This window comes from Macaca fascicularis, chromosome 2 (genome assembly GCF_037993035.2).
Source record: "Macaca fascicularis isolate 582-1 chromosome 2, T2T-MFA8v1.1".
Lineage (NCBI taxonomy): Eukaryota > Metazoa > Chordata > Mammalia > Primates > Cercopithecidae > Macaca > Macaca fascicularis.
The window spans coordinates 82,360,632-82,384,526 of NC_088376.1; the positions used below are offsets into that span (position 1 = coordinate 82,360,632).

General features: G+C 38.9%; 1 protein-coding gene across 1 annotated transcript; it reads right to left on the bottom strand.

The window, feature by feature from the left end:
• Window positions 1-360: 360 nt before the first annotated feature.
• Window positions 361-20,903, bottom strand: EIF5A2 (eukaryotic translation initiation factor 5A2). The gene is made up of 5 exons (XM_005546368.5): window positions 20,809-20,903; window positions 19,926-20,125; window positions 19,277-19,381; window positions 6,274-6,405; window positions 361-5,388 (listed from the first exon to the last, which is right to left on the bottom strand). The coding sequence occupies exons 2-5, from the start codon at window positions 20,088-20,090 to the stop codon at window positions 5,329-5,331; spliced, it is 462 nt and encodes a 153-aa protein (XP_005546425.1). The 5' UTR covers window positions 20,091-20,125; window positions 20,809-20,903; the 3' UTR covers window positions 361-5,328.
• Window positions 20,904-23,895: the final 2,992 nt, after the last annotated feature.

The following is a 23,895-nucleotide window of genomic DNA, read 5'->3' on the forward strand; positions in this document are numbered from 1 at the left end:
AGACCCTGGGAAATCAGGGGTGAGGGAAGTAGCATTGCCCTCTCTTACATTAAATATCTCTGGAAGGACACATAGGAAGGGGATGAAGAGAGGAAAATGTCTTTAGTCTTTTGTACCTGCTGAGTGACTATTTTATAGTTTAAAAAACATTAAACATTTAAAAATAACACTGTACCTAAACCTCAAACTAATATTTAGAAATTAATAGTCCCAGCCATAATGCTAGGGCACTACGTGAGGACCTAGAATATAAAAGTACTCAATAAAAACAAGTTAGATTTTCTTTTAAAGTGACATACACTTAAGTCATACAATTTTCGGGTATGAAATTGTTTTAAAGATGTAGATATACAAGAATAGTGCAAGCTGTTAACTTTATTTTTATTTAATACAACTGATGAAATTAACAGACAAATATATTTTAATAATATAACAAAGCTATTAGGGTATTATCTACATTTTAAGGTTTTTTAAGTCAAAGACTTAACATCTGAATTTTAACTATTTTTGAAATGTAAAATGCACAATTAGTAATACCCATACTACGTATCTTAGAATTTTAAAGTTTTAGTGAAAACATTTGAGTCTCTGCAAGTAAAAGCAATAGTTCTCCTGTATCTAAGAAAAAAAATGTATTACTAAAAAAGTGCCACTAGATTTAGACAATGCTAAACTGTTTCCTTTTTGGGGAGGAGGACAAAGTACATAATAGTATAGAACTAGTCATTTTCATTATACTAGTATGGAACTAGTAATTTGCATTATGCTTTGTAACAAGCACAAGAGTGCTTATTTATAGTAGATATTAACCACAATAAATAACTCCTCAAAAAAGATCACAGCTATGATGGGTGACAAGCTGTTCAGTCATTGCTGAAAATAGTCCAGAGTTTTTTAAAAAGTGCAATCTTGATCTGAGATAAACTTAAGTCTACCAATACCAAGAAATAGTTTTAGGGACTTCATATAAATACAGTAACCTGTCTTTTTTTTCTTTTGTAAAATAGGTTTCTACCTGTTCTAAGGAGGGGAATAGTGGTAGATAGCAAAGTTTGGCAACAAGTATGTTTCTAGCAGGTGAAAGCCTGGTATCCATTCTATAAGATGCATCTTTCTTTTTTTTTTGAGACGGAGTCTCGCAAGATGCATCTTTTACGGAAAGAAAGCATGCTTATTAGATGTATACAGTACTTTTCAGGCACTTGACCTCACTTGGTAGCTAAGTTGGTGTTCAGATGTTTGTTTAATGGAAAAACATTAAATTACATATTGGCTTCAAGCCATGTTCCCATAGAACATCTGTGTTTCATAAGCTAAATCCAAATGTTCCCTGCTAAAATCAAATAATGATGCCATATACCCAATTCAGAGAAAAAATTTAATAGATTAAATAGATTGAATTGTCTCAATTTTTAAGGTTTTCCGCTATAAATTTTTCTTATATCTTTGTTGCCTGTTACTTGTCTGAATGTTAGCAGAAAAAAGGCTTGACAACTGTGAAATACTATGCCTAAATGACATTAAAATGAGAACTGCTGATCAGTACAATATACTGTTCATGGAAATATGCTTATATTTTCACTCTTACACTGCTTAAGAGCCATATTTTCTCATAGTAAATGTGTTCCTAGTTCATATTATAGAATTCAGTATGTAAACATTTCAATGTACCCAAAAGAGCATTATGAATTTATCTATTATCCCTAAATACGTTTGGTGAACTTCTACATCAATGCCTGGCTCCAAAACTATCTTTGGGGTCCATGCCAAAGGAATGCTTTCAGATATAATCTAAGGATAGGATTCTAAAATGAGACTGCCAAATTCTATTCTAAAATGAAAAAATATGGCAAGATTCCGGTATGGATGCCACTGTTTCCATTTTTTTCTTGACTATTTAGCATGTAGTGTAAGTGTGTTGACATTAAGGATTTTTTTATATGCATGTATCACGGTATTACAATTTGGCAAAATTCTGCAATATATTTTCAGGCAATTGGCTTTAAAATAATGAAGCTTCAGCTTTTAGCACAAACAGCCCTGAGAACAATGCATTCATATTACAGCTCAACTAGAAATAATCGAATTGAGAAACCTTAAAGTACAAAAACAAGTTCTGGAAAAGTTGTAAATTAAAAAAAAAAAAAAAAGTTACCAACAGTTGAGGCACCACCAGACAATACTTTTAAGAGTTGGGAGTTTGGAAAAAAGAACTAACATACAAAGCTATGTGCGTACATGTGCACATGCAAATTGTGTTGTAATGAAAAATTGTGTCTCCAAATTTTACAGCCTGATCATTTTATTGCAGTGTCTCCTATTATAGATATCATGCTCTGACTGCAGGAGAGTTTTGGTAATTAACAGAAAGCACTGGTACAGAGACTTGTATCATTAAGGGAAACAGAGTCAAGAGCTTGGTTAGCAACAATTTCTTCAAGTGACTGACAGCCCCTGGAAGGGAGCCTGAAAAAAACATCATAATTATGTTTATGATGCAAATGCTAAGTCAAAGTAGCAATGATATGATCTATGTTGTAGCAAATAAGGTATAACAAAGTCTTCACAGTATAAATAAAATGTTCTAAAAAGAAACAAATATTCAACCTGTTAATAAATTGGTAAAATGTATACAGATAAAAATGGCTTATCATTGTACAGTCTATCAACATGACAGTCCACATTCTATACATGGTAACTCATGATTTTTAACATTTGCTACAAAAAAGTACAAGAAATATTAGGAATCAACTTTAACATTGCTGATGTCTAAAAAGAATGAAGTCACTTCTGTTCTATGTTTAAAAATACATGTTCCCTACTTCCTTTTAATATAATTTATAAAGCTTTACTAAATGAAATATTTTGTTCTAGAGAGATATCTATTGACTTATGTGAAAATAAAGTCCCATATCTTTAAAATCTATACTTATATATCAAGAGTATTTACACTTCATATATTACTTAAAATGAAAATATTTATGCATAAACAGCTTTTGCCATTCAAAGTATGAAGACAGAGATGCATTATTATAATTTGTACACCCTTAATTTGTACACAATTGAAAATATATGTGAAATTTTACAAGTTAGGAAGAACAGGGGCATGCTAATCGAGAGTTAATACTAAATCATAACACCAGCATGGTTAAGAGGGGCCACAGGAATGACCTGCAAGCAGCACAGATTAATAATTTTCTGGAATTCCTATGAGTTACAATGCCAACCAGTAGCAATGAAGATACACATTGCAGAGTACTAAGAAACTAGAGCAGTATGTAGTAAGTACTTAAATAGAATACTGGAAAGAATGTAGCCTAATTTTAATTGTGCTTTAGATGGGCAAACGCTAAAATGTTATACTAAAAACGACTAACTACAACCTCACTATTTCTTGTGTTTTAGAAATTTCCTCTTTGCATTTCTCTTAAAGTATCTTGCTTCTTCCCCAAATGTGTTTGCTGAGGCTAAGACAAGATTTAAAAGTATGTACAAATTAAGCAGCTAAAACTTGGGATCTTCTGTTACTAATGCTATTACCGGTCACTGATTAGATCAGTTACATCATCATATATGATATACTTTCCTTCAGAAGATAGGAACAAAGCACTTTTTAGAGGTCAAGGCATGATGGGAGAAGTCTAAGAGCCAGTCTTGGAGAATTAAGGTATTTCTGAGATAGTGATTTTGTTCTGTGTTTTGCTCCAATATGATGATTGTTACTGAGTCAAAGGTCCTCACAAACCCTGTGATAATGTCTAAAATTCTGGAAATAATATACATATGACTCAAAAGATTAAATAGAAATGCAGTGGTGTCACCTAAAATACCTTTTAAAATAATTCAGTTTATAGAATTATTTATTACTTATATTTCACACCAGCAACTGAATTAAGTCACACAACAATCAGAAAAAAATGCATATACTTAAAATAAGTTAAATAATAATATTCATATAAAGTAATGTTGCTTCCATGATTCACTTTCAATTCACTTTAGAACAAAAAGGACATAAAATTAACAAAAATTCCAAATCAATTTAAGAAATTCTCAGTTTTTATTTAATAAATACATTAGTGTCAAAAAATCTACTTAAAAATGGTTGGAAATGGGCCAGGTGTGGTGGCTTATGCTTGTAATCCCAGCACTTTGGGAGGCTGAGGCAGGCGGATCACCTGAGGTCAGGAGTTCAAGACCAGCCTAGACAACATGGTGAAAACCCCGTCTCTACTAAAAAAATACAAAAAAAATTAGCTGGGTGTGGTAGTGCACACCTGTAGTCCCAGCTACTTGGGAGGCTGAGGCAGGAGAATTACTGGAACCCAGGAGGCAGAGGTTACAGTGAGCCGAGATGGCACCACTGCACTGCAGCCTGGCTGACAGAGTGAGACTCAGTTTCCAAAAAAAAAAAAAAAAAAAAAAAAGAAAAAGTTGGAAAGGAGTATTTACTGATAAATAGTAGTATTTATTCAACATGGTTGGAAAACAAGCATTGCATAGTATCCTGTAAAGCAGATCACTCCCTTTATATGTTGGGGGCAAAGTTAAAAGCAAAAACAACTGAAAAGCAACTTCATTTTTATACTGACTTACAAAGTCCTCACATAAAAATGTATAGATTTAATGAACCCTCTCTGCCACTGTCTTTTGTGTCTTCCTTATAATCTTACTTGCTAACTTTCACCCAACAGTTCAGTGCCCTTCTGCCAACCATAAGAAGGGACTAAACCCACCATCTAAGGTTACATCAAGTTTGCCAACAATTTGATAAATAGTATGACCAAAGTAATTACGTGGTTGCATGTGGCCGCCAAAATAACTGCCACTTTTGGATAACATGATTTTTGTTTAAGGATTTGTGTTTGCCCTACACCGGCTGAAACTGCAACAATTCCAGTACATAATCAGTTCATTTAATATTAAATCTGTAATTAATGCAGAGTAGTTCAACTTAAATGTGGTACTTCAATACCACTTTATGCTACATTGTTTGATTTAAAACCCTGGTTTATCATTTAACTAAAACACAGGAATGATTTGCTCAGACATCACATCTGCTGAAGCTATCTTGTTTGTTTCTTGAACTGACATACTGAAAACCACAGGAATATTATAGGAAACATACCTACAAAATTAAAAAAAAATTATACATATTGATAATTTTTAAAAATTATCGATTGCTTGCAAAACTAACCCAGCACATTCTGAAAACAATTAAAAAAAGAAATGAGGTTGCTTATGAAGGCTATAGCTTTGGTGACAACTTAGAACCAAATTAGATCTGCAGTTGATTCAGACCTAAACAGTGTTCATGCCTGATGTTTCCATTTATTTGCAGGGTTTTATGGCTACAGCATATTCTTCACTCATTGCACACATGACAGACACCTAGAAGGAAAAAAGCAGGCAAAAGGTTATTCAGGAGACAATACACATAGAAGATATAATTAGTTCATTATATATTGTATATTTGTGGATATTTCATACATAGGGACTTCTGAAAGGGGTATTCCAAAACAAGCTACTTTCTTTACAGTTTTCCAAAGCAGAATTTCTCAAATAGTGGTTTGTAAGACAACTTCCAGGGAAAAGGAAAAATGACTATAAATGTTTGAATACTTACTACACATTACATTTCTGAAAGTTTTAACAAAGACAGTAAATCTCCTTCACTTTTTAACACTCTACTAGCATAATTTCTTACCTGCAAGAATAGCTCAGGGCCAGGCGCCTTGTTCAGGCCTGTAATCCTAGCACTTCTGGGAGGCCAAGGTGGGCAGATCGCCTGAGGTCAGGAGTCTGAGACCAGCTTGGCCAACATGTTGAAACCCAATCTCTACTAAAAATACAAAAATTAGCCAGATGTGGTGGCGTGCGCCTGTAATCCCAGCTACTCAGGAGGCTGAGGGGAGACTCACTTGAACCCGGGATGCGGAGGTTGCAGTGAGCCGAGATCATGCCACTGCACTCCAGCCTGGGTGACAGAGGGAGACTCCATCTCAAAAAACAAAACAAAACAAAAAAAGGGTCAGCTGCAGAGCTTCAGAACAAATTTGGGTTTGAGAGTAATGTTGAGGTAGCAAAAACAAACTTTGATACTTTCTTTGGTAATGAGTCTCTAAGGGTTTTATGGAAAACCTGCCTGAGAGATCATTTTCAACATTTTAGTAGTATTTTTAAACCACATTCCATATGTAGTATTTTATGTTAACTAGTTGAGGCTGAAGTTTTTACAAAATGGTTTTCAAAAACAATCCTTCTCTAAGTCTTTACCTGTACATCTTCACCTGCATTGTATTTTCCTTCTATTTCTTTGCCTAGTTCACCTTCTGGCAGTTTAAGATCCTCACGAACTTCACCAGTTTCTGTCAGCAGGGAAAGGTAACCATCTTGAATGCATATCAGCTATTAGAAGAAATTACATCATTTGTGCTGATTAGATTATATCCACTTCTTTGTAATGTTTACATAGTTAAATTGCAATTGATATTCTTGTAAGTACAAAGTAATACATTAATATTCTTGGTATTTAAAAATGCTAAAAATATAAAAAATATAAAATATGTACAGAATGGAAGTATAAGTTTACTCCTCCCGGTACTTCTCATACCCAATCTCTGCATTATTAAACAGTTTAGGTTTCTTTACAGTGTATTCCATTTATGTTTACAAAATAAATATAGTTGCTTTTTTTTTTAAATGGGATATTTTAAGTACTTTACAGTGAGCTGTTTTGACTTAATAATATGTCTTAGAAATACTTTCTAACCAGAAAATATAAACCTACCTTAGTTAACTACCACATAGCTCCATGGACATACTATAACTGATTTAACCAATTTCATATTACTGGGCATAAAAGTTATTTTTGCTATTACAAACAATGCATTTTCTAATTTGAGTATGAGCAAAATTAAGTGGAAAATTTTTGGTCTTCAGCCAACAACAACAACAATAACAACAACAACAAAATCTACTAGTGTATGGATAACAGTAGCAGAAAAAAAAAACAAAAAAACCACAGTTGTCAACCCAACCTGCAAAAAAGCAGTTTTGATACCACTGAACTTCTTTTACTACAGGAATGAGGAAACAACCAACCTCCACTCATTTATTCTATTAATGAAAGCATGTACACCATTAGTATGCCTAGAATCCTAATACGTTTTATAAAAGGCTATTATCCAGAATACCGGCTGCTAATATCTACAAAAGGAATCAAAGACAATGGCCCTTGAACCCCTGTAAACCACTACGATATAACCCAGACATATCGTTGGGATTGTTCTCCTCCACATACAGCGCCTATCAAAACTGACTATGGCTCTCCACAGAAACTCCATCTACCACAGGAAATTTGTTTTTATGTCTAGAAATCTCAAAAATAAGAAATCCTACAGAGCTACAACAAAGAATTTTAACTAACCTCTTAGACCCTCAAATATTTGTGAGGTGGCTGGTAGAGAAGTAGGAGCAAGGAGGTTAAGGTAGAAGTGTAATTTTTAAAAAATATATATATATGGATATATAGTTAAAGATGGGGATCTCATTATATTGCCTAGGCTGGCCTCAAACTCCTGGGGTCAAGTGAGCTTCTGCTTTAGCCTTCCCAGGAGCTGGGACTATAGGTGTGCACCAATCCACGTAGCTTGAAGTGTAATTTTTAAACAACCACAACATTCCAAGGCAAAACTTTCTAATTTCTGTTTAGTTATTCCCTAAAGCAGAGCTTGTCTATTTCAAGAGTTAAATGTTCCTACTGTGCCACTAGTGACTGAAACACAGAAGCCAAATAATAATACTGATATTTTGAAAACGATGTATGTAATGGAGTTATTTTATTTTTTAAGAGTTAAGAATCATAAACTGTGGCATGAAATATATAAAGCATTTCAAATTTGAAATGTATAAATATAAAACATCTAGTAAAACAATGCATTTACAAACACTAAACATCTTATAAAATAAATTGCTATATTAAATACAATTAGAGTTTTTAAAAATAAAACTAAGCTATGAAAAACAAAAATAATGAGAACAAATTAATCTTTGATATGGTTTGGCTTTGTGTCCCCACCCAAATCTCATCTTGAATTGTAATCCCCACATGTCGAGGGAGGGACCTGGTGGGAAGCAACTGGATCATGGGGTCAGTCTCCCCAGTGCTGTTGTCATGATAGGGAGTTCTCTTCAAAGTGTTTAGCAGTTCCTGCCTCACTTGCTCTATCTCCTGCCGCCATGTAAGATGTGCCTTGCTTCCCCTTCGCCTTCTGCCATGGTTCCGGAGGCCTCCCTAGCCATGTGGAACTGTGACTCAATTAAATATCTTTTCTTTATAAATTACCCAGTCTCAGGTAGTTCTTCATAGCAGTGTGAAAAAGGACTAATACAGAAAATTGGTACCAGGAGTTTGGGCCACTGCTATAAAGATGCCTGAAAATATGGAAGCCACTTTGGAACGGGGTAACAGGCAGAGACTAGAACAGTTTGGAGGGCTCAGAAGAAAGAAAGATGAGGGAGAGTCTGAAACTTCCTAGAGACCTGTGGAATGAATTTGACCAAAATGCTGACAGTAATATGGACAGTGAAGTCCAGGCTGAGGTGGTTTCAGATGGAGATGAGGAACTCACTGGGAACTGGAACAAAGGTCACTTCTGCTGTGCTTTAGCAAAGAGACTGGCTGCATTTTGCCTTGCCCTAGAGATCTGTGGAACTATGAACTTGAGAGAGATGATTTAGGGTATCTGGCAGAAGAAATTTCTAAGCAGCAAAGTGTTCAAGAGGTAACCTGGCTTTTTTTGAAAGCATACAGTCATATGCATTCACGAAGAGATGATCTAAAACTGGAGCTCATGTTTAAAAAAAGGCAAGAATAGCATAAAAGTTTGAAAAATGTACAGCCTGACCATATAGTAGAAAAGAAAAACCCATTTTCTGGGAAGAAATTCAAGCCAGCTGCAGAAATTTCCACAAGTAACAAGGAGCTGAATATCAATAGCCAAGACAATGGGGAAAATGTTGCAAATGGGGAAAATTTTGTAAAGATGGGGTTTCACCACATTGCCCAGGCTGGAGAACTAGTTTTTTTAAAAAAAAAATTCACAGAAATGTTTCTGGACATTCCAGATGTCTTCATGGCATCCCCTCCCAACACAGGCCCAGAGGCCTAGGAGGGAAAAATGGTTTCGTGGGCCAGACCCAGGGCCCTGATGCTCTGTATAGCCTTGGGACTTGGTGCCCTGTATCCCAGCCACTCCAGCTCCAGCTGTGGCTAAAAGGGGCCAAGGTACAGCTTGGGCTGTTGCTTCAGAGGGTGTGAGCCCTAATTCTTGGAGGTTTCCATATGGTGTTGGGCCTGCAGGTGCACAGAAGGCAAGAGTTGAGGTTTGGGAGCCTCCGCTTAGATTTCAGAGGATGTATGAAATGTCTGGAGGTTCAGGTAGAGGTCTGCTGCAGGGGCAGAGCCCTTATGGATAACCTCTGCTAGGGCAGTGTGGAAGGGAAAGGTGGGGTTAGATCCCCCCCACAGAGTCCCCACTGGGACACTGCCTAGTGGAGCTGTGAGAAGGGGATCACCATCTTCCAGATTCCAGAATGGTGCACCATGTGTCTGGAAAAGCCACAGGCACTCAATACCAGCCACTGAAAGCAGCTGCAGAGGCTGTACCCTGCAGAGCCACAGGGGTAGAGCTGCCCAAGGCCTTGGGAGCCTACCTTTTGGATCAGTATGCCCTGGATGTAAGACGTGGAGTCAAAGGAGATTATTTTGGAGCTTTAAGACTGAATGGCTGCCCTGCTAGGTTTCAGACTTGTATGGGACCTGTAGTTCCTTTGTTTTGGCCAATTTCTCCCATTTGAAGTGAGAGCATTTACCCAATGCCTGTACCCTCATTGTATCTAGGAAGTAACTAACTTGCTTTTCATTTTATAGGCTCATAGGCGGAAGGGACTTCCCTTGTTTCAGATGAGACTTTGGACTTGGACTTTTGGGTTAATGCTGGAATGAGTTAAGACTTTCAGGGACTGTAGAGAAGGCATGATTGTGTTTTGAAATGTGAGAACATGAGATTTGGAAGGGGCCTGGGACAGAATGATATGCTTTGGCTCTGTGTCCTCACCCAAATCTCATCTTGAATTATAATCCCCACATGTCAAAGGAGGGACCTGGTGGAAGGTGATTGGATCATGGGGGCAGTTTCCTCCATGCTGTTCTCATGATAGTAAGTGAGTTCTCATGATATCTGATGGTTTAAAAGTGTTTGACAGTACCCCCCTGCTTGCTGTCTCTCCTGCTGCCATATAAAACATGCCTGCTTCCCCTTCACCTTCCTCCATAATTATAAGTTTCCTGAGGCCTCCCCAGCCATGTGGAACTGTGAGTCAATTAAATCTCTTTTCTTTATAAGTTACCCAGTTTCAGGTAGTTCTTTATAGTAGTGTGAAAATGGACTAATACAATCTTTTAAATTGAATTATTTATTAAAAAATCTTAAGTTCTATAGAAAAGTTGCAATAATGCAATGAAATCCCATATCCTTTACCTAGATACTGCCATTGTTAACATTTATCACATGTGCACTATTTTCTCTATGTATACATCCAACATATATAACATCTATCATATACATTCTTATTATTTTTACAGAACTATTGAGAGTAAGTTCCAAAGATCATGATTCTTCAGCAGTAAATACTTCAGTGCAACAGCCATGACTTTTCAGCAATTAAAACTTCAGTATATTTTTCTCAAGAACAAGTATATGCTCTTAGATAACAACAATATATTTTTCAAAGTCAGGGAATTTAATACTGATAACCTATTATTCAATATATAGTACATATTTAAATTTGCCAATTATCCTAGTATTGTCCTTGATGGCAACTTATTTCCCTAACTCCAGGGTCATATCTTGTATTTATTTGGCTATCATATCAGTTTAGTCTCTTAATTCTAACAGTTTCCCCAACCCCTTAACTTTCATGGCATCAACTTTTTGTTTTTTGGGGGGTTTGGTTTTTGTGAGACCAGGTCTTGCTCTTTCACACAGGCAGGACTGTGGTGGCATGATCATGACTCACTGCAGCCTCAACCTCCAGGGCTCAAGTTATCCACCCACCTCAGCCTCCAGAGTCACTGGGACCACACGCATACAACCACTATGCCTTTTTTTTTTAAATTTATTTTTATTTTTGTAGATACAGGGTCTTCCTGTGTTGCCCAGACTGGTCTCAAACTCCTGGGGGTTCACTGTTTTATAGAATATTCCTCAGTTTGTGTTTGTCTCACTGTTTCCTCATGATTAAGGTAACATTTTTGAAAGGAATACTATACAAATGATGTGCCCTCAGAGTATCCTATCAGGAGGCAAATGTCAATTTGTCCCATTACAAGTGATGCCAATTTTGATACCCTAAGGTAGTTATCTACCAGATTTTTCCACTCCAAAGTTACACTTTCCCCCTTTGTAATTTGCAAGCTTTAAGAAAAAAAAAAAAAAAAAGGCAACAGTGTCACTGTCAAGCCCCCAAGCATATTTTTGTGCAAATGTTTCCATCTTCTCTCTGACTCCATAGAGTTGGAAGGTGGGGATGGTAAGGAAATTGTTATAAGTATCTTCTTCTGGTCCTTTACCTTTAAACAAACCTACTGATTTGATAACTTTTAGATGTTTTTGAACAGTTTTTTTTTTTTTTTTGGTAGAAAGTAATTATTGTTAGTAGCAAGCAGGGAGACAGCAGAGGTGAGGGTCAAAAAACTTTAGAGATGTAAGGCATGTGAAGGTGTACCAAGCTCCTGAACAGTATATGAAGTTATAATGCTATCAGAATGTGGTATTTTTGGCTGGGTGCAGTGGCTCACACCTGTAATCCTAGCACTTCAGGAGGGGCCAAGGCGGGCAGATCATTTGAGGTCAGGAGTTCAAGACCAGCCTGGCCAATATAGCAAAACCTTGTCTCTACTAAAAATAAAAAAATTAGCTGGATGTGATGGCATCTGGAGTCCCAGCTACTTGAACCCAGGAGGTGGAGGTTGTAGTGAGCTGAGATCACACCACTGCACTCCCACCTGGATGGCAGAGCAAGACTCCATCTCAAAAAAAAAAAAAAAAAAAAAAAAAAAGAATGTGGTATTTTTTATTTCCTACTAAAATAATCCAGGGCTCCTTGGATAATTCCAGGTCCAGATCAGGAAGTGTGTAAGATGAACCTGGAGCAAGCTGTTGTACTAAAAAGCAAGGAGCTATCAAGGAGAATTAAAATTTGGCCCATGTCAAAGGGACTCAAGAGCTAACTTGAATAAGCTCCCATTGACCAAGATGGAACAATGTGAGAATCAATAAGGACAATAACAACAGTGGATTGAAACACAAGTATGTCTAAATGTTTGAGTTTATAATGAAAAAATATGTATTTGGTCATCTTCAGTGGATGCCAGGAACCAATTTATTTCATAAACTGTACCTTAAAGGGAAAGAGTCAAATACAACCACCCCTGCTACATACACAGACACTCTCTCTTAAGGTAAACAAACAAAAATTGATGAAGGGAAGTTTCTTTTTATAGGAGTATTCTGGCTAAGAAAAACAAATGAAGGAATGACAGATCATAAATTTTGTCTCCTCCAATTAATAGATTGAGACAGTGATCACATATCTGATAATATCACAAAAGGAGAAACAATCAGACTTATTTATCTAATGACTGCATAGAACATTATGGAGTAGTCCTGTTAAAGGAAAGAAAGGAAGAAAATAAAAATCTGAACTGAATCTGATCAAGACTCTACATCTTACTACCAAGTTTCAGGAAACACAAGGGACAGAGGAACATGTTAGAAAACAAGGAAATGCAATTAGCAAAATCCATACAGTGGGAAAGTCTACAGAAGAAATGACCCAGTGTCTTTGTCAAAAACTTGCAGAGACAGAAGTAATCACACTGGTAATTGTTGAAGCTGAGTGACAGGTACACAGGATTCATTATACTACACTTTGAAAATTTCCACAATAAAAAGTGAAACAAAAAATGCTATAGTATATATGAATTCTAGAACAAGCACCATAACCACTAAGTGCTGGGAGGCACAGTAAGCTAAGGAAGCAAAACATGATCTAAAAGGGAGTGTGGGGAGAGTTAGTGACTACAGATTCTGTCTTAGATGTAGTCAGAATAGGAAAGAACACTGAAAAGGGGGAATTATTGGGAAACTACTTTGCCTCATTTGTACTACCGATATACAACAGAAGGCTGGAGAAGGTATATTATCCCTACAGGTGCCTTCCTCTTTTTTTTTTTTTTTTTTTTTTTTTTGAGATAGAGTCTAGCTCTGTCACCAGGCTGAAGAGCGGTGGCGCAATCTCAGCTCACTGCAACCTCCACCTCACTGGTGGTCTCGAACTCGTGATCTCATGATCTGCCCGCCTCAGCCTCCCAAAGTGCTGGGATCACAGGCGTGAGCCACCATGCGTGGCCAGGTGCCTTCTTAGTTCTAATTTCTGAATTTAATTTTTTTTCTCAATCTATTTCAAAACAACCAGACTTGTTTAGGTAACACCTATTCCTTTTTATTTCTTCCTTCTTTTCCCCCAGAGTGTAGCACTCTGGTGCTACTTCCTTAGAGTTGCTGGTTCCTGGTAGAGGCTGAATGCTTGATCACCATTATTATACAGCCTAAGCAAATAACACCACCATCACCTGACCCTTCATCTAACCCACCAAGCCACACAACTGGGAAGGCACAGCAGCTCTCCATCATTGAGTGGAAGTAGCGTATATGAGATCAGCTTGAGAAGGACCTAAACGTACAAACAAGTTGTATAAGAAGTGGCTCAGATGGCCGGGCACGCTGGCTCAAGCCTGTAATCCCAGCACTTTAGGAGGCGGAGGCGGGCGGATCACAAGGTCAGGAGATGGAGACCATCCTGGCTAACACGGTGAAACCCCATCTCTACTAAAAAATACAAAAAACTAGCCGGGTGAGGTGGTGGGCGCCTATAGTCCCAGCTACTCAGGAGGCTGAGGCAGGAGAATGGCGTAAACCCGGAAGGCGGAGCTTGCAGTGAGTGAGCTGAGATCCGGCCACTGCGCTCCAGCCTGGGCAACAGAGCAAGACTCCGAATCAAAAAAAAAAAAAAAAAAAAAAAAGAAGTGGCTCAGACTCAGAAAACACCTTCTCTTACCACATTGACACTTCTCCCTCAGCTCATACCAATGACTCGATGGAGAGTTGCCTATGACTGAGAAAGGAAAATATTCACAATGGTTTCTAGATGGTTATGCATTATATGATGACGCCGCCATTCAGGGGTCGGCCTGAAAGTGGGTTTGGGAAGAACTTCAAGCACTGGACCTGAAAGAAGACAGAACCAGAAGTGTGTATTTGCACTGATTAGCAGCTGTAGCTAACAATTTGGCTGGAAGGTTAAGGACACAGAAAGAACAAGATAGGAAAACTGCTGACAGTAAGGTTTGGAGAAGTGGTATGTTTACAGACCTCTCCAAATAATTGAAGAATGTGTCCACATGAATGCTCACCCAAGGGAATCTGTAGAGATTAGGCTCTAAAAAATTAGGTGTACAAGGTGATTCTCACTGTGAATGTGTGAATGCCATTCAGCTTTTTTTTTTTTTTTTTTGAGACCGAGTCTCGCTCTGTCACCAGCTGCAGTGCAGTGGTGTGATCTCAGCTCACTCCAACTTGCACCTCCCGGGTTCAAGCAATTCTCCTGCCTCAGCCTCCCGAGTAGCTGGGGTTACAGGTGCGTGCCACCACACTGGCTAATTTTTGTATTTTTTGTAGAGACATACAGGTGCCTTTTTTTTTTTTGTTTTGAGATGGATTCTCGCTCTGTCGCCCAGGCTGGAGTGCAATGGCGGGATCTTAGCTCACCGCAACCTCTGCCTCCCGGGTTCAAGTGATTCTCCTGCCTCAGCCTCCTGAGTAGCTGGAATTACAGGCACGCACCACCATGCCCGGCTAATTTTTATATTTTTAGTAGAGACAGGGTTCCACCATGTTGGCCAGGATGGTCTCGATCTCTTGACCTCGTGATCTGCCCGCCTTGGCCTCCCAAAGTGCTAAGATTACAGGTGTGAGCCACTGCACCTGACCTCAGCTTCTTTTTGTAGCTTCCCTCGTCTTTGCTTAGTGGGATCAATGACACAGGCTTTCTCTCACCAATACTGATCTGACTACAGCCACTACTGAAAACCTCACAGCAACAGGAGAGTCTTGATATGGCAGAGGAAGAACATAGAACAAATGAACAAGAAGTCTTGATATGTTCCCCAGAAGAACAGCTGGTCACCTGACTGCACCCCTTCCATCATGAAACAGGCAGCAATTTTTTCTTATTGCAGTAGTTTTACTCTACATATGGATTTGCCTTTCTTGCCTGCAGTGCTTCTGCTAAAATCTCATCCCAATTTACAGAATGCCTCACTCCTGTCATAGTATCTCACATTGCATCACTTCTGACTAGAAAACTAATTTTACAGGCAAAGTAACGAGGGAGTGAAACACCCAGATAATTCGCTGGTTCATGTACCCTATCATTCCAAAACAGCTTGCCTCTGTGGATCGGCCTAGTGAAGACTCACATATGGTACCTGCTGGATGGTACTTTGTTGGCCTAGAGTGTTGTTTTTGGCAGGTTACAATATATTTCAATATATGGTGCTATTTTTCCCATAATAGAATACACAGGTCTAGGAACTAAAGTTAGTGGCTCTTCTCATGATTACCCTTAATGATCCTGTAACAAATATTTGCTTCTAGTCCTTGCAATATTGGGCCCTATTGGTTTAGAGGTTTTCTATTTCCAAAGAAAGACTGCTTCCATCTGAGAACACAAGGATTCCCATGAAACAGGTAAAAATTATAGAAAGACTTTAAGCTCAGGGAATTCAATTAACATATCTAAACATTCAAATAATATACTACTTATTGGAATTCAATTAACACATCTCAGCATTCAAATGATATACTACTTATTTGAATTCAATTAACGTATCTCAACATTCAAATAATATATTACATATTTGAAGAATATACTAGGATTTAATAGTCACAGTTTTGGCAATTCACTAATAATCCAAAGATCCACAATATGTACTTTATGTGTCTGTAGTAATTAGTTTTCCTTCTGGAAAATGTTCTTCAAATGGCAGGTAAAACTTTAGTAAATGCAGAAACGGCATTTAACTTGTGGTGAGGTTTATATCAACACAGAACTTTCCAAAGAAATATGATTCCAGAGTGTACTAACGTCTGAATAAGCATTTCTCTATGAATTTGGGGATTCCCAAAGTTATATCTGGATGTATTTATAATTTACACCATCACTGAGTCCCAGACATCTATAACTACTTTTGGGAGAAGTAATGTAAATAAGCAATTCTAATCCAAGCTAATCTTGAAAAAGGAGTCAGGAGACATTTTTTCTTTCATTCTGAACTTATTTTAAAACACATAAAATTAAAACTATAAATATTAATATGTTTTGTTTCCTGTTTACTTTTTAATTACTATAATGAACAGAATACATATTTCTCTTTAGCCAACTGCCAAACTGGCACTCAAAATATTGAATTCAGCAAATATAAAGGATTACACACAGCCAAATAATGAGTAGGTATTTAATCAAGGTACTTGGTTAGGTAAGTGAAGATCACCAAAGCACAATAAATATAAATAGAAAGGCTCACAGAACTTTTTTTTTTTTTTTTTTTTTTGATACAGCGTCCCATTCTGTTGCCCAGGCTGGAGCGCAGTGGAGTGATCATGGCTCAGTGCAGCCTTGACCTCCGGGGGCTCAAGTGATCCTCCCACCTCAGCCTCTGGGTCTGCTGGGACTACAGCTGCGTACACCACCATGCCTGGCTATTTTTTTTTTTTTTTTCCGTATTTTGTAAAGATAGGGTTTCACCACATTGCCCAGGCTGGAGAACTAGTTTTTAAAAAAAAATTAACAGAAATAAGTTTTCTATGCTGACTTGAAAATGAAGAGCTGAGAAATAATGAGTAATTTCTATGCCAGGCATTGTTGTATTAACTAATAAAACCTCAAAATGATCCCATAAGACATTATTATTTATGTCTTTGCTTTACAAAGAAAGAAATTAAAGCAAAACAGGTTAAGTAACTTGTCAACCAAGGTCACACAGCTATTAAGTGCCAAAGTAGAGACCAGGACCAAGCCTGACTGGCTTAAATCATCCTCTTACCCACTTTGCAGTGCGGTGTACATACCAAGGGCTGGGACAAGGGTGAAGTAAGACACTTGTCTTGGGTGCAAAATTAAAGAAGGCACCAAAAAAACCTCAGTGACCAGATAAGCACTTTAATGCAATATTTAAAAAAATTAGAATTAATGAAAAAATCCTATGATAAAATACCAACATTTTAAATAAAGATGGGATCAGAATTTTCTTTGCGCCTTGAGCTCCTATATGGCTTGTCATTGTTACTAGTTCTGTCTCTAAAATTTTGTGCCTGAGGCAAGAGCCTCCCTCACTTCATTCGCCTCATCCTAGTCTAGGACCCAAATCAAATTTTTCCTTTAAGTCTTGAGCTCCGATAAATGACTGGCTAACCTTAACACAGTATAATAGTAATTATCTGAACTGCTGATACCATCTTTCTGAAACATGCAACAGGCAAAAGCATTCTATATTGAATGAATATTACTGAATATAATTAATACTGAATATTTGAAGCATTCACATTTTAAGATGAAGAGAAACCCAATTTTGACAAAATTCTATGCTCAGCTTTAGCCTACTGTACTATCCTTACCATATTCAGTAATCACACATTTAACAAATATTTTTTGAGCACCTACTATGTACCACATCAAATTTGGTGCTCCAACAATAATGAAATGATTAAGTAGAATATATATTTAACAAATTTTTTTGAGCACCCACTATGAACCACATCAAATTTGGTGTTCCAACAATAATGAAATGATTAAGTAGAATTTTTACATAGGAAAAGGGGGAAACAGAACAGTACTTTTTGGTACATATCTACTTATGGAGTTCTTATGGGGTACATTTTCTCATTTAATCCTCATATTATCCCTATTTTGTAGATGAGAAGACAGGCTCAGAAAGGTTGTATTACTTGTCCAAAATCATCCAACTAGAAAGTGACAGAACTAGATCCAAACTCAGATCTACCTGGTTAAAAAAACCCACTTGCAAGACAATTCAAATTTCTACAAAGACTTCAAAGCAACCTAGAAAACATTTATGACAAGTCGGAAAATGAAAACATAGAAGTGTTTACTAGATTAAAACTACAAAAAAGTATGTTTGCATGTGGACAAACAGCAAAAGGAAATCATTGCATAAGTGCAGTTGATAGCAACATTAAAAAAATTTATACAATAAAGGGTACAGAAAAAAATCAGTTTAAGTTGGATAAAACAAATACCAGTGTCAACTATGTAGTTTTTACTACGTAAAATGAGCAGAAATGAGTTTGATATATGATATGCTTGATGTAGAAACTGAAGACTTTCAAGAAAAGCTTTAGTTATGAGTAATCTGAGCTTCCACATCCTATAAGGTCAATTATTTGGTTATCATCAGTACTCCAAACAACAAAATGCTATCATTAAATATGACCTACCCAAATGTATAGCTGGAACTAAAACTTGAAATTTACATATATAATTTAGCAAAAGGTCACAACATGGTCACTGAACGTAATTTAACCAATTACATAGTTTTCGTGTTTTCTTCACCATACTCAGTGACCATGTACTTTATATTTATGGCTTTCAACTTATTTCCCTACTTAAGAATGTCAGGTTCTGACTAACATTCATTAATACAAAAACTTGGTAGGAACATGAATTTCAGTAGTTTCTTGAATGTCTTAGGTCTGATCAGTGAAAAGAAACAAAACATCCAGGAGGGATGTTTTAAATTAGAATAAGAAATATATAATAACAGAGAGAATAGTACTTTTACTAAACATTGGACTTAATTGCAATATGCAGTCACTTGGCCTGAGGAGCACTAATAAGTATTTGACTTTTTAAAAAATGCAAGAATGTGAAAAAAAATAGCAAACTAGCAATAATCCTAGAAAAGGTACAAGTGTTAAACATCACTATTTCTCCAGTTTCTAAGATAGGTGGTGCCTAATAATTGGTTAGAAAAACCTACAAAACTACTCTTGGGTTTTGTCAAATTATTACTGATAGTACAAAGTATTTGCACCTTGAAGTAACAAGCAACATTCTAAAGAAAATCAGTGCTTACTTGATAATCATTTCTCTTAATATTTGGAACATCCATGTTGTGAGTAGAAGGACAAATATCTTCATATTTTTTGCCCGTGAAAATATCAATTCCAACAAGGTGAACCTAACAGAGGAGAACAGGAAACCTGTTTAATCTCTGCCAAGTATATCACTCATTACACACACAAGAGCACAATACCAACGCTGATTACGACAGATTCCTTTTCTCCGCCTTCCAAGGTCATCTGATTTTACTTAAAAAAAAGTAGTGGTCTTACAATTAGGAGGCAGTAAACAACTAAACAGTATCACATGTCAAGACCCAATATAGTCCAGTGATTCAATTATGAGATTACACAAGAAAAATAAAGTGTAGGTTTCTTAGAATTGCTGGAACAGGTTTTCTTATCTGTAAACTGAATAGATCTTCTAAGTCACTAGGATTCAGGAAAGTTTCAGTTCCCAGTTAATGAACATTGTTAAGGGCCCAAGAAGGGACTGCTACCTTTCAGTATTCAACGTAATAACTGATCACCCAGTAATTGTGGGAAGGAAAAAACAGTGCTTATTACAAAATTTTAAGTATAGAAATCTCATGATCTGTAACGGAACACAAATGATCAAAGTTCCAACGCCAAAGCCAAAGCCTGATCTGCAAGGGCACTTACCTTGGCATGCCCATGCTTTCCAGTTTTGGAAGTTGACATTTCCACTATTTTGCATGGTCGTCCTTTGAGCACCACGAAGCCGTTTTTGCGCAAGGCCGAACACTGCATAGGGTAAGTGCTGGAAGCCCCGGCATCTCCAGTAGTGAAATCAATTTCGTCCGCCATGGTGGGCTGGGGAGATGGTAGTTTTTCCGTGGGAACTACACACAAAAAGTTTGTGTTTGCTTTTCAACAACGGGTATGTAGGCACGGAAACGTCTCATTTCGGACAAGTTATGTGCCAAGCATCACGGGCCTGTTATTTCTGCATGTAAGGAACACCCACCCTAGACTAGTGGACACTTTCTAACTCTGGCCTCTACAAACTTTTCCAGCTATTGCTTGGGGAGGTGGGATGAGAAGTCGCAGAAGAGCTCGCTGAGGGTGGGGACACCCGCCCTGGGCGCTCCTCCGCGCTGGAAACAGCAGGTTGCGGCCCCCATCGCCCCACCGCAGAAGCCGGCGACCTTCCCGCGCCGCCCAGCACTCGGCCGCCGCCCCGAACCCTGCTGCGGGGTATCCAGCCCAGGCCGCACGTCCCCGCGAAGGATGCGGGGTAACAGAACCTGGCCGGCGGCACCCGGCCCTCTGCTAGCTGGCGCGCACCCCCCCGTCCACCCTTCAACGCCGCCGCCGCGGCCGCATAGGCGCCCCCTGTTCTGCCGGCATCCTCGGCTCAGCTCGGCCCGGCCCCACCAGGGCCTGAGCCCCGGCGGTCCCGCGCTCGCCTCTGTTCCCCCATCCATTCTCCTTCCTTCCCTCGGTCAGCGCTTGGCTCTGGGCGCCTTCCCCGGCCCTGCCTCGCTCTGGCCCCATCCCCACCAGCTTTTCCCCAGGTCCTCACCTTTCAGCTGGCAAAGAGTGCCTTTCGTCTGCGTACCCGCGCTGGTCCCCTACAGCTGCGGCGCCGGCGGCGGCGGTGGCGGCCGCGGCAGTTCCAAGAGACGGGGCGGGGCCGCCACACTTTCCACACCCCAGCCTCCCCGCCCTTACCCGCCCCCACCTCAGCCCCATTTCCGGGATAGGCCCCGGAGCGTCACAGGCACCGCCCTCTCGGGCTACCATTGGCTACCAGATTCCTGAGGCTCCGCCCAGTCACGTGAAGAGCGCCCTGGCAACCCCACGTGCTGCGGATTAGTGCACTTCCGGCGTGGAGCGCACTTTCAGCAGTCTGATTGCCGAGGGTGAGCTCGCTGGCAGAGGAACTTGCGCCTTCCAACTCTTAGGTTTGTTGCGTTGGGGTCGCAGTCGACTTTAATGGGAACCAAGCAAGGCATCCAGTGGCCTCTGCCATCAGGTGCGTGGCAGTTATCACATGACAATTGTCAGAACTCGCGAGGCGCGCCGATTCAGCGAGTGCCAGTGTGGCTGGCTGTGAAGCGAACTTTAGGTTTGAGCTTCTGGTTCAGCTTGCAGCCTTTCTTGGGGTTCGAACCGCCTCCTGGTCCTTGAAGAAGAACTCAGGTGCGGTATTTTAATACCTAGCTCGGCACCGCGGGTCCTGAGGACCCCATTCACCCCTTGGTGAGATTTTTGGCAGCGACTGGCGCGGGGTGCCCCTGTAGAGTCAGCGCTGCTCCCCCGGGTAGGAACTCCTGAAGCATCCGCCAGCTAACAAGCCAGCAGTGAAATGAATTAATCCACTTCTCACAGCAAAGGCTGTTGTGAAGTTGTGGAGGCGAAGGGTGTCTGACTTCTACGGCATTGTGGGTCCAGAGAGGTGTTCTGCCACCTCATGCCTTCTTTCCTCCTGGCATTGGCATTCCTTAGAGTTTGGGGTTTAACTGTGCCACATTAGAACGCTTAGATGGTCTTCAAAATTGATCTAGAGCTTGTAGACTGCAATAGAAAGGTTCTTAAAAGAGATGTACTCCCCCTTCACAGTTTCATTTCACAACTCACCACAGTATCCTCTTGGGGAGGTGACCTAGGAAATTATTTCCCGTTCCACACCCGCATTTATGTGGTACTTTGATTTCCTATTGCTGTCTCATGAATAATCCCATACCTCACATTCCTATGTGCCTCTACAGTTTTCACATATCTTTCAAACATGTCCAATTTAACTTTTGCAATAAGTTACTGCCCTCTCATGTACTGCATTCAGCCTCTAGCTAATATACAAAGGAGCCATTACAGCAGTGGCTCATGCCTGTAATACCAGCACGTTGGGAGGCTGAGGCAGGTGGGTTGCCTGAGCTCAGGAGTTCAAGATCAGCCTGGGCAGCATGGTGAAACCCCATCTCTACCAAAAATACAAAAAATTAGGTGGGTGTGGTGCCATGCACCTGTGGTCCCAGCTACTCGGGAGGCTGAGGTGGGAGGATCACTTGAGCCTGGGAGGTGGATATTGCAGTGAGCCGAGATCAGGCCACTGCACTTCAACCTGGGTGACAGAGTGAGACCACCCCCCTCCCCACGCCCAACCCCCCAAAAAGAAAGAGCCAGATTAGAATCTCGGTTCATTAGGTGTTTTTGCTTTTCCTTATACCTCCTAACTTTTCCCTATTGTTTTTAGAATGATGACTAATAGTATTTAGTATTTATATAGGCAGGTAGTGTACTAAATTTTTGATGTGCATTATTCCTTTGATTGTGACTGCTGCTCTCTATTTTTAACCTTTTTAAGTTATTCACATAAAGTAAAATTTGTCCGTTTTCTTTTTATGAGTTTTGAAAAAGATATCTTGATCATCTGCTATGATCAAGATATGGAATATTTCCCGCATTCCAAAAGTTTTCTAGTGGCTTTTCGTGATCAGTTTCCTCCTTCTACACCCAGGCCCTGGCAAATATTAACAGTACTGTTTTAACCTGCATTTTTAGTTATGGAAAAAGGAGAAAAGTTAAGCAATTTGCCCCAGCATACAAAGCTAGTAAGTCAGAAAACCAAGATTGGAACATAGGCAGTTTGGTTCCAGAGTCACTGCTCTACCTACCAACATATACTGCATTCACAAAAGATTTGGGTTTGGAATCAAATGACTGGGCATCACTTATTCAATAAATACAGTCAGTTCTCCTGAAATCAGTAAGAACACTGAATTGGCAAATACTAAACCGGTGCTCCTAAGGGAAATACAGGGTTAGGTTCCTCTGAGCCTCTGGGCCACAACATTTGTTAATATGTGATTTTTAGTGTGTTTCTGTTTAGAGACACCTGATTTACTATATATTGTTGATTTATTAACATTAAACTCATGGCCAACAGCAATGTAATTCATACCTGAAGGTAGCTTATCTAACATATGCTCTCTGTAAGGCACACTGTAGCTTTCTTGTGTTTCGGAACATTAGACAGCTCTTCAGCACAGTGTTTGGGGGCCATTTCGTACAGTGAAATCACCAACAAAAAGCACAGCAATGCAAAAACTGGTGATAAACAGACTGAAAACAATACTGGTTTACAGTTTGACAACTGAAACAAGAAGGGAGAGCATCACTGTGTTTGACCTCAGCTAAATGTGCATTAGGTGGCACAAGTCTCTTTGTGTGTTCACAAATGACTTCAAAAGCACTGCAAATATTGATTTTGAGATTATAAGTAAATTATGTCAAGTATGCAAATTTGCAAATATGGAATCAAAAAATAATGAAGATTGTCTGTGTGTACTTTAGCAGCCTTACCTCTGGTATTACTATGTTGACCAAGAAAGCCTCTTGTTCCTAAGGTGCTTGCAGTCTAGTGCAGAAGACAGTCTAGTAATTTTAAAATATAAAACAAATGCTAGTAAAGAAATAACTATAAGGCACTGAAAAAAGGGGCTTATCTAGGCCAGCTGGTGTCCAGTTAAAATTTGATACAAGCCACATATAATTTTGAGTTTTCTTTTAGACACATAAAGTTAAAAAAGGAAACTAATTTCAAAATTATATTCTGTTTAATAATATGTCCAAAATATTTTACATGTAACCAATATAAAAATTATTA

Bases quoted from the DNA above. Each gene is read 5' to 3' on its own strand.
- EIF5A2 (XM_005546368.5), bottom strand. From the start codon at position 20,090: ATGGCGGACGAAATTGATTTCACTACTGGAGATGCCGGGGCTTCCAGC. The intron at 19,382-19,925 runs GTAAGTGCCCTT...CTCCTCTGTTAG, and splicing joins GAAAGCATGGGCATGCCAAG to GTTCACCTTGTTGGAATTGA. The intron at 5,389-6,273 runs GTAAAGACTTAG...TTTTCCTTCTAG, and splicing joins ATGCAGGTGAAGATGTACAG to GTGTCTGTCATGTGTGCAAT.